Raw genomic sequence first — 11909 nt, 5'->3', positions numbered from 1 at the left:
CCCGCCGTCTCATGAGTTGCCACTCCGTTTTCCCCACTTTTAGCTTCCTTATGTTTCATTATCCATATCTTGTGTAATCGAGTTGATTTGAAGTGGTTTTAATAAAAAATAAAACACTTAGTCTCTTTTAAGAAGGCTTAAGTTGGAAAAGTCAATCGGATGTTGACTTATGTATTAGAGGGTTCGGATGTGAGTTCCGATGGTTCGGTTAGCTTCGGGAGGTGATTTGTGACTTAGGAGAGTGATCGGAAGTAGTTTTGGAGGTACGATGTAGAATTAGGCTTGAATTGGCGAAGTTAGTATTTTGGCGAATTCCGGTTGATAGGGAGATTTTGATCCGAGGGCCGGAATGGAATTCCGAGAGTTTATGTAACTTCGTTTATGTCATTTTGGACTTGTCTGCAAAATTTGAGGTCATTCGGACGTGGTTTGGTTGGGTTTTTTTTATCAAAAATGGAATTTGGAAGTTCTTGAGATTCATAGGCTTGAATTCGATGTGATTTGATGATTTTGGTGTTAGTCAAGGTGTTTTGATGATTGGAACGAGGTTGAATAATGTTTAGGATGCGTTGGTGCTTTTGGTTGAGGTCCCGGGGGCCTCGGGTGTGTTTCGGGTGAGTTTTGAGCGAGTACGGACACCCCGGAACTCAGAAAAATGGAGGGAGCAGCAGTTTTGGCGTGGACCGTGCTCCCTTTCACACTGGTGCGCTGGCCTAGTGCTGGCCGCGTCAAAGTGGCCGCGGTCGTGAAGACTGCAGGTTGCTGGTCCTACTTCGGAAGCTCATATCTTTTGATCTACAAGGAATTTTGAGGTGATTCAAAAACGAAAGTTGTGGCCAAAATACTAATGCATGTCCCTGCAGAGCAAGATCTGCGCGGCCGCGGTCATTTTTGCGCGGACCGCGGTCATTTTTGTACGGTCAGCGGTGTCGGTATCCGAGGGGTACTCTATAAATATGAGGTTTTGGGTTTTATTTAATATTTTGACCTAGAGAGCTCGGATTTTGGCGATTTTTCAAAGGTTTTTCAAGAAATTCATCGGGGTAAGTGATTTTAACTCAGATTTGGCTAGAATACATGAACCTATCACTGAATTCATCATTTAATTTGTGATTTGAAATGGAATTTGCGAAGAAAATTGTGAAACCATTCAAAAATGTAAAATGATGATTTGAAGGACCAAATGGTATCAGAATTGGATAATTTTGGTATGGTTAGACTCGTGAGGGCATGAGGATTCTAAAAATATAAATTTTACCCGATTTCGAGATGTGGGCCCGGGGCTCGGGTTTTGCTAATTTCGAGATTCTTAATATTTTTCGATTGGGTATTGTCCCCTTAGCATATTGTAATGTATTCGCTCTGATTTTGGTTAGTTTCGACGCGTGTGGAGGCCGATTGGAGGGGCAAAGACGTTGCGAGCTAGAGATTTCACCTGTTCGAGGTGAGTAATGATTGTAAATGATGTCTTGATGGTTTGAACCCCGGATTTGCACATCGTAGTACTATATTGAGGCAAGATACGCGCTGGATGATGAGTGTGGGGTCTTTTACTACTGGGGATTTTGACTTGGTCCATCCCGATTGATGATTTTACCGAATATTTGACTGAAATGTATTTGTTATCATCATGATCTGGGCTGATTGTCATATTTGGGCTTCGTGCTAACTAATTGAACTCTTCGGGGATTTTTATCATTGTTTCCTCACTGTTTTGACTTATTACATGAACTCAATCCTGTTTATCTCTACTGTTTTACAAACTCATCCACTTTTACTCAGATTGGAAACTTAAATGATATTTCTAAATGATGTTTTGGCTGAGATCTACTATTTTACTAATGCCCGAGGGGCTTGTGAGGAATTTCGGACTGAGTGAGGCCGAGGGCCATATGTGAGGATATGTTGAGTGATATGAGGTCGATGGTCTGAGATACTTTATATGCCACGCGGTGGATTGAGTGATGTGAGGATATGCTGAGTGATGATTCCACGAGGTGGCTTGATATAGCGCTTGGGCCGTAAGGGGCCCCTCCGGAGTCTGCACACCCACAGTGAGCGCGGGTACCCATGTGATTTGAAATAGTGGTAACAATGATACTGTATGATGCAATTTGGTCAGGTAACAATGGCTGACCATTATGCTGAGTGATTGTGAGGTAGCCCGAGGGGCTGATACTGCACTGAGAGTGAGCCCGAGGGGCTGATATTATGCCGAGCGATTGATATTGTGCCCGAGGGGCGAATTTTTTACATGTCATTTACCTGTTAAATTACCTGTTACTTGTTTTCAAAAGGAATATCATTTGATTTCTTCACTGATTTACTGCTTAAAGTGATTTTACTGCTTGATATGGAATTGCTTTGTGCCTTTATGTATTTTCATACTTTCAGCCATTATTTGTAATTATTACTCACTGAGTCGGAGTACTCACATTACTCCCTGCACCATGTGTGCAGATTCAGGCATCGCAGAGTCCGTTCCTGAGCGCTGATTCCTTCTAGGCTAGGTAGTGATTTGGAGTTACGAGGTAGCTGTTGAGGTCCGCAGCCCCTTGTCTCTCTTATCCTCTATCATTTATGTTTTCTTCAGACTGTTTTATCGAATTCCGTACTTTGTAGACCTATAGTAGATTCTGTAGTAGATCATGATTTGTGACACCCCAGTTTGGGCTGTGTCGGGATGGTTCCTGCTGTTATTATCGTTAAATTCCGCAATTTATGAATGCTATATTATATTTTATTACTGTTTATGATGATTAACTGTTTAAAAGAGGTATTCCGTTTGGGTCTGGCTGGCCTTGTCTTCATGAGAGGCACCATCACGATCAGGTTCGGGGATTGGGTCGTGACAAGTGTCTTTGTGTTGGCGAAGTATTAAATCTTGCCAATAAGCTTACTTAGAAAGTTATATCTGGTCGGGAATTATTGGCAAGATACATTAATGCCCCAATTGCACTAAGATATGGTACTTCGGCACCAAGAAACTCTTCATCATTTTCATGAGGTTGGAATAGATCTTTCTTTATATCAAGTGATCTCACAACCATCGGGGTACTCAATGGATGTGCTTTATCCATATAGAATCGCTTTAAAATCTTTTCGGTGTATGTTGATTGATGGACAAATATTCCATCTTTCATATACTCAATTTGTAGACCAAGACAAAATTTTGTCTTTCCAAGATCTTTCATTTCAAATTCTTTCTTCAAACAGCCTACTATTTTTGCAAGTTCCCTAGGAGTTCCAATGATCTTTAAATCATTAACATACACGGCGATTATAACAAATTCAGATCCAGACCTTTTTATAAAGACACAAGGACAAATTGGATCATTCTTGTACCCTTCTTTCAACAGGTATTCACTCAGGCAATTGTACCACATATGACCTGATTGTTTCAGATCCAGACCGTTTTCGAGAAACTTTATTGAACAAGTTTCTCGAAAACTTTTATATGCTTCTGGCACTTTGAATCCCTCAGATACTTTCATAAAAATTTCATTGTCTAATGATCCATACAAATAGGCTGTAACAACATCCATTAGATGCATATCAAGTTTTTCTTGCACTGCCATATTTATGAGATACCTGAAGGTGATAGCATCCACTACAGGAGAATATGTCTCCATATAATCAATTCCACGCCTTTGGAAAAACCCTTATGTCATAAGTCTCGCTTTATATCTAATGACTTCATTTTATCATTTCGTTTTCGCAGAAAAACCCATTTATACCCTACTGGCTTTATGCCTTCAGGTGTTCGAACTATGGATCCGAAGACTTCACGTTTTCCAAGTGAAGTTAACTCTGCCTGGATAGCGTCTTTTCATTTTGGCCAATCATTTCTCTGTCTACATTCATTGACAGATTTTTGTTCAAGATCCTCATCTTGTTGCATTATTTCAACATCAATGTTATAAGCAAAAATGTTATCTATAACAATATTATTTCGATTCCACCTTTTCCCGGTTGAGACATAACTTATTGATATCTCTTCATTCTTATTATTTTCAGGTACCTGGACCTCCTCTAAGGTCTTATTATTTGTTATGTCTTGGGGCTCTTCTTGAGCCACTACCTCTGTGTTATGTTCACTTTGATCACTTGCTCCTTTTCTTCTTCGAGGATTTTTATCTTTAGAACCGATTGGTCTATCACGTTTCAAGCATGGCTTAGACTCATTTGCTTTAATTAATTGTCCTGTTGGGATATCAACTCGAATTGGAGCATTAGCAGCTGGAATATGTGACTTAGTCACCCTTGGTAGGTCAGTGAATGCATCTGGCAATTGATTTGTAATATTTTGTAAACGAATAATCTTTTGAACCTCTTGTTCACATTGATTTGTTCGAGGATCTAAATGAGATAGTGATAATGCATTCCAATCTATCTTCTTTTCAGCTACTTATTTTCTCCCCCTAATGTTGGATATATTGATTCATCAAAATAGCAATCAGAAAATCTTGCCGTAAATAAATCTCCAGTCATCGGCTCTAGATATTTTATAATAGAAGGAGATTCATATCCAACATATATCCCCAACCTTCTTTGAGGACCCATCTTTGTGCATTGTGGTGGAGCAATTAGAACATATATCGCACAACCAAAGATCCTAAGATGGAAAATATTTGGCTCCTGACCAAAAGCCAATTGTAATGGGGAGACTTTATGATTAACTTGTGGGCCTTATCCGCACAAGTGCTGCTGCGTGCAAAATAGCATGACCCCATATTGAAATAGGAAATTTTGTTCTCATAAGCATTGGTCTAGCAATTAATTGGAGGCGTTTGATCAATGATTCTGCTAGACCATTTTGTGTATGAACATGAGCAACCGGATGCTCAATTATTATCCCAGTTGAAATACAATAATCATTAAATGCTTGGGATGTAAATTCACCAGCATTATCAAGACGAATTGTCTTAATTGCATAATCTGAAAATTGTGCTCTTAGCTTTATTATTTGAGCCAACAATCTCGCAAATGCCATATTGCGAGTTGATAGTAAGCACACATGTGACCATCTTGTAGATGCATCTACCAAACCCATATAATATTTGAATGGTCCATAAGGAGAGTGAATGGGCTTGCATATATCACCATGTATACGTTCCAGAAATGCAAGGGATTCCATCCTAACTTTAATAATTGATGGTCTAATAATTAATTTTCCTTGAGAACATGCAGCACAAGAGAATTCCTTAAATTGAAGAATCTTCTGATTCTTCATTGCATGTCCATGTGAATTCTCAATTATTTTACGCAATATATTAGAACCAGGATGGCCCAACTAGTCATGCCAAATAATAAAATTATCTTGATTAGTAAACTTCTCGTTTATTACGGCATGTGCTTCAATCCTACTAATACATGTGTAGTATAAGCCGGAGGAAAGAGCAGGTAACATTTCAAGCACATATTTCTTACCGGACATTATTGTAGTAATATAAAGATATTCAATATTTTCATCATTTGTAGTCTCAATATGATAGCCATTTTGGCGAATATCTTTGAAACTTAATAAGTTTCTTTGAGATTTACTACAATATAATGCTTCATCAATAGCCAAATTTGTTCCTCCTGGTAGTAATAAATTGGCTCTTCCAGAACCTTCAATTAATCTTGTACTACCGGATATTGTATTAACATTCGCTTCTTTCATTACCATATAAGAGAAATATCTCTTATCTTTTAAAATAGTGTATGTTGTAGCACTATCCAAAAGACATATATCATCTTTATTAATCTTGAGTCCAATTGGAGACTGGAGAATTTTCATATTCTTCATAAAAAAAAGACAAATAATACATCATAAGAAATGTGAAAGACAAGCAGGAAAAAAACGTTAAGAAATACATTAGGAATGTAGACACTAGCAACACGTGACGCATTAGGAAAATACACTCAAGAAAAATAAACTAGTTGCAAACATAAAAATAAGAACTTTTATAGCTTCATTCCCTAGTAAGATGATTAGTTCTTCAGTCAATATCCTCAAAGAAGTCTCCAAGTTCAAAATGAGTAATATTTGTTAGGCCTTCAAAATCATCATCTTTATATGCAAGATGTGCCTTAGTCATATTTGTTTGAGGAACCTGATTCATCATCATTATTTTGAAAGGTCAAGTGTGCCACCACATTATTTTCTTTTTTCTTGAGGGAAGCTTGATAAAGTTTGACAAAATGTTCTGGCGTACGACAAATGCGTGCCCAATGACCTCTCATACCACATCGGTGACACATACTAGCTTTACTTTTTGAATGATTAATTTGAGAACTCTTATTGTTCTCCAATTTATTTCCACCATAATAACGATAATTGTTTCGCCCCCCGCCACGTCCACGTTTACGACCATGTCCATGACCACGGTAATTATTTTGTTTTCTTTCAAACTTATCATATGCTGCTATAGCATTCACTTCCCGAAATAGAGCAGACCTAGTGGGACGGGCTTCATGATTTTCAATTAATAGAGTATTATTCTGCTCTGCCACAAGTAGGCATGTGATTAACTCAGAATATTTCTTAAAACCTTTTTCACGGTATTGTTATTGTAGCACCACATTTGAAGCATGAAAAGTAGAAAATATTTTTTCCAATAAGTCCTCATCTGTGATAATGTCTCCACATAATTTTAATATAGAACTTACTATAAAGATAGCAGAATTGTACTCACTTACGGTTTTAAAGTCTTGTAACCTTAAATGTATCCACTCATACCGAGCTTTCGGTAATACTGTAAGTTTTAGGTGGTCATACCGATCCTTCAAATTAATCCACAATTCAAGTGGATCTTTTACGATTAAATATTCAGTTTTTAACCCTTCATCTAGATGATGATGAAGGAAAATCATGGTCTTCGCTTTATCCTGATTTGATGCTTCATTCCTTGTATAATAGTATTTCCAAGACCTTTAGCGTCAAGGTGAATTTCAGCATCAAGGACCCATGATAAATAGTTCCTCCCGGTGATGTCAAGTGCCACAAATTCAAGTTTTGATAAATTTGACATAATGAAAACTATCATAAAAGATAAATAAGTTAGAGAAATAATTATAATAATAAACAATTAATGAAAACAAAACGATTAAGGTAAAAGAAATGAAAATAGAGCTATATCATGTTAACAATCTACTATTTCATTTTATTCTTGCCATAAAGTAGAAATTATATACTTGTTTCATTTCACTTTATATTTTTGATATATATATGTGTTAATAGAATTGATCGTGACTAACATTATTTATATGTTCCAATAAATATAAAGTAATTAAACTATAAAATTATTGCTTGTCAATTCATTTCTCATAGTTCTTCAAAATACCTTAAAGATATGTTTTGATCCAGAGAGTCCATGAATATTATAAGTATGACATTAGTGCATAGCTAGTTTGATGACTTTGAGGTCCTCTAAGAGTTGAGCACGGAAGAAAATAGTTATTTTATCACTGCAATGCACTTAAACTATTTAAGATGCCCAAGCGCACAAGTAATCTGCAAACAGTGAACATATGATATGTACTGCCATAAATAAAATGATTATAATGATATACACCTTAATAAAATATGGCTCAACTTAGCGGGACTTAAGAATAAAATTAGAGCTTCGTGCTGATAACGTGTTATAAAATGAAAGCAATGCAGTAAGATGTAAATAAGAAGAGATAGAAAGAAGGGAGAAGTGCTTTCTTCTTTCACTTTGATGTATCTTTCTATTGCAATTGCATGGCCTTTTATAGGCATAAAAAGTAAAGATGATGGACATAAAGTAAGAGATTTAATCTTTAAGTTATTAACGATATGGGCATCCAATGTACAAACTATTCATAACATTCTCAAGTATTTTTTACAACAACAGATATTTTAAAGTATTTTTTGGGATAAAACGACACGAAGAATGGGATGGAAGATATTTTATTGCTTATTTGGCTGCTGGAGAGAAGGTTATATTAGTCATTTTACTTTTAGATTTTAGTCTAGATCAACGGAGGGGAGAGACCAAAAAAGGAATAATCCTTATGTAGTAAACCTGCGGCTGCATGTAGTTTTCGTTATAACCTAACATTTTCCAGCACTTTAATTAGCAACTCTTTCACTTTTCCCAACTTCACTTCTTTTTTCCATCTCAAATTTGTTACTTCAACTAATTCAAGAAACAGCTGAATTTCATTTTCTTAATGGAAAACTCTCTGTGTTTCTCACCTTTAGCTTCATTCAATTCTGTCAATAAACCAGGTAAATTCCGGCTTCTATTTGTTCTTGTAATTTATTTATCCCTTTTTGCTTAATAGGTAGTTGTATTTTCTGTCAATTATGGTTTGTTAAATAAATGAAGCTGAGTTTTATTGTTTTAATGGATAAAGTTAGTTACTTTAATGTGACTAAAATTGTTATAAATGGGTAAAGTTCAGTAACTATTGTAGTGGTTAAACTTTAGTTACTTTACCTTTCATAACAATGGAAGGGAGCCTTGGCGTAACTAGTAAAATTATTACCATGACAAGAGGTAGCGGGTTCAAGCCCTGGAAACAGGCTCTTGCAGAAATACAGTCTAAGGTTCTATACAATAGACCTTTGTGGTCCGTCCTTCCCCGGACCACTATAGCTTAGTGCACCAGACTGCCCTTTTTCACCTTCTATAACAATCTAGTCACAAAAGTATATTTTGACACTTAAAAGAAGCTGAATTTTATTGTTATAGTGGTTAAAGTTCAAGTACATTAATGTGGCTAAACTGTTAATGGATAAAGTTCAATAACTATTATAGTTGGTAATGTTTAGTTACTTCAACAGCACCGGCAACAACAACAAACTGAGTATAATCCCATAAGTGGGGTCTGGGGAGGATAGTGTGTACGCAGACCTTACCCTTACTTTGAAGGTAGAAAGGCTGTTTCTGATAGACTCCCGGCTCAAGGAAAGATGAAAAGAAAGCAGTAGCATGAAGGAGTAACAACAACAAGATAATAAGAAAAACGAGGCGATAGGAACACCATGTAGCGGTTACTTCAATGTAGTGAAAAACTTGTATTTACTGTTACAGTGGATAAATTTCAGTGACTTTACGCATAATTGTCACTCTTTGTGTTTGTTTATGGGTCTGCAAGTGTAGAATGCTAATGTGTTCGGTTGTAAAGGTTCAAATTTCTTTTTTGTGTGTAGTAATTGGGATATCTTATATTCTTGTCAGGTCTAAATCTGATTAATGGGAATTGCACCGGAGGAAAGATTCAATGGATCAAAGATGTTACCTACAGCTCCAAGAGTTGTGGAAGTGAAGGTAATTTTGGACCTCTATGTATTAGATAATTGTGAAAATTTGCAGTTAAATGTGCTCAATTGATATGCAATGGCTACATTTTTTGACTTTAATGTTTAGACACTAAGGCTAAGATCCAGTATGGCATTAGACATATATAACTCAGAGCGTGATGGCGGTACAGAGCTAGGTGGACTAAAGGGGGCTCATGGACTTATAGTCTTGACTTGAGAATGGAGAGGAGGGTTTTAAGAAGTTTGTGTGCTCATAGTCTTGACTTGAGACGGGAGCAATGAATGTTCTTAAGAAGTTTTTGTGCTCAAACTGGTCCAGTATTGTGGTGACACTACTTGGCTAAGTAAACCGCCAAATAAACTTGTTCGTGGGAATTTGAAAACTATGTGGTCAGGGGCGCAGAGCTAGAAGCCCGGGTATGGGTTCGGTCGAACCCGGTAGCATTTGCTCAAACACTTATTTGTGTTAAGAAAGGCGTTAAACATGTGCAAAATACTAAATTAAGAACCATAAAGTTGCCGCCGGTCTAAAATTCAGAATCCATAAAGTTGACATCTTGGCTCTGCCTCTGTTAATGTGATGGCATCAGCATTATACCAATTATCTCTCTATTTATATGAACGGCGTCACGCGGCATAATTTCATTCCTGATGGGATCAGTAACCTTTTTCTCGCTTTCTTTTTTCGTCTCTCATTTGTAAATGTGAAACTCCTAGGCTTAATGCTAGCTGTAGTTCTATTGAAACTTTGGTTTTCTCCTAGAATTTTTCTTTCACCTCTTTTTGTGATCCAACTCTAAATCATCTTTGCTTCTATTTCCTTGAGTTGGTTGAATTATGCCAGAGCTTTGACATTATTCTCTATTTTCCAGGCCACTGACACTGACAAAGACACGAAAGTAAGGAGCATTGTCTGTCAAAATTGTGATGGAAATGGTAAGTGGATTGCTGTAAACTTTCTTTCGCGTCATTGATTTAAGGCTCAGTGTTTCTCTCGGAAAACACTCTCATACTGTTTTGAGTCTCAAGTGACTAATATTGCATAATACTGTAATTTTGCCTTTCTATTTATTCAATGGTTATCGAATTGTGGCAATGGAGAGCACTGTAACGGAAGCAGTACTTTCGTGAGAAATCTTGTACTCCTAGATTTTAGTACGAGAGCTATTATATCTTTTATCAATATAATGTTTGCTTTACCTCTACTTGAGATTTCGTTTCTTAAAACAATATTTGCTTCAATTAGTAATTTGACTCTTGATGTTGAGTGCTCGACGGAAAACACCTTTGTTACGAACTTCCCTCAAATTATTAATCAAAGTTTTGTCTGAGAATTACAGCGTACTGGATTCAAAAACCTTTTTTGTTACTGCTGCAGCCTTAGTGGTACCTTGCCGTGTTACATGCTAAAATTTGCCTTTATGGGATTATTTCAGAAATAGATATATACGTATTGATTACAGAGGCCTCAAATAATACGTTTCAACTTGGATTTAGTTCAGAACGTTCTGCTTCTTATACGCCATATTGCTCTCAGGTGCAGTGTCGTGCTCACAATGCAAAGGCACAGGGGTTAACTCTGTAGATCATTTCAATGGACGGTTCAAAGCTGGTGGATTATGTTGGTTGTGCAGGTACTTGTACTATCATCTTTTTGTTTTGATAATATGGTTTCATATTGTAATTTTGTTCTTAAGCAAGTCGATAAAAATGCTGCAACGCCGTCTGATTTATCATATCCTTCATGTTTTCACTTTTTTTCTTTAGAGGTAAAAAAGATATGTTATGTGGTGACTGCAATGGTGCTGGATTTCTTGGTGGATTTATGAGTACGTTCGATGAGTAGACTTCATATGCACTATTCTCGGGTAGGTTCAGAGGCAGATACAGAATATACACTTTGATGGGTTCAATCTTTAATAATTTTGCATTGAACTCATTGTATCTTTGAGATTATGAATTCAGAATTTAATATTTATTGAAATTTCAGTTATTTTTCACATATATGATCGTGCTCCTTGTCAAAAATACTGGATTTTAGTTCAATCCATAAAAGTTATGATCCATCCACCCCTAGATAGGTTGTCACCATTGATCCCAAGAGAAGCAGAAAGAAGTATTTGATAAACAGATTGTATTATCATTTTCCTATTCTAGTTTCACATGTTCAAGATTTCTGGAGCTTTATATTCAGAGGCGGATTTAGGATTTGAACTCTATAGATTAAACCTCTGATGTTCTTAGCATTGAACTTATTGTATTTTTAAAGTTATGGGTTCATATAGTAGTTTTTATAGTTTTGGTTAACTTTTACACTTAAATTTATGTTCCACGTCAAAAGTACTGAGTTCAGTTGAACCCGACACTCCCATGATGCATTCACCCATGTTGATATTGTAGAAGCTTCTTTCTGAACTAAGTGAAAAAAGCTTTGCGTTAAGAATTTTTTGTTATATGACAAAGGACCTACACTTTGTCCAGCCTATTTGCTAATGCCAGCATTTTAAGCAAGTTAGTGATTTTACAGAGGTGCATGTTCTTTTGGGACAATAAGCTTGTGAAGATGCAAGATTATTCCCACCCCCTCTTGCTATCGTCGTAGCGCCTAGTGTGGTCAGCACCAATCGTGTTC

At 36.5% G+C, this 11909-nt stretch overlaps 1 protein-coding gene across 1 annotated transcript; it reads left to right on the top strand.

Moving 5' to 3' along the window:
- The first annotated feature begins 8051 nt into the window (after window positions 1–8051).
- LOC142162929 (protein BUNDLE SHEATH DEFECTIVE 2, chloroplastic-like) lies at window positions 8052–11281 on the top strand. Its single transcript, XM_075220114.1, has 5 exons — window positions 8052–8239; window positions 9195–9284; window positions 10150–10213; window positions 10815–10911; window positions 11045–11281. The coding sequence occupies exons 2-5, from the start codon at window positions 9210–9212 to the stop codon at window positions 11121–11123; spliced, it is 315 nt and encodes a 104-aa protein (XP_075076215.1). The 5' UTR covers window positions 8052–8239; window positions 9195–9209; the 3' UTR covers window positions 11124–11281.
- The last annotated feature ends 628 nt before the right edge of the window (window positions 11282–11909 follow it).

Source organism: Nicotiana tabacum, chromosome 8 (genome assembly GCF_000715075.1).
Source record: "Nicotiana tabacum cultivar K326 chromosome 8, ASM71507v2, whole genome shotgun sequence".
NCBI classification, from domain to species: Eukaryota; Viridiplantae; Streptophyta; class Magnoliopsida; order Solanales; family Solanaceae; genus Nicotiana; species Nicotiana tabacum.
This window is presented reverse-complemented; position numbering and strand designations above follow the sequence as displayed.

Bases quoted from the DNA above. Each gene is read 5' to 3' on its own strand.
- LOC142162929 (XM_075220114.1), top strand. From the start codon at position 9,210: ATGGGAATTGCACCGGAGGAAAGATTCAATGGATCAAAGATGTTACCT. The intron at 9,285-10,149 runs GTAATTTTGGAC...TCTATTTTCCAG, and splicing joins CAAGAGTTGTGGAAGTGAAG to GCCACTGACACTGACAAAGA. The intron at 10,214-10,814 runs GTAAGTGGATTG...TATTGCTCTCAG, and splicing joins TCAAAATTGTGATGGAAATG to GTGCAGTGTCGTGCTCACAA.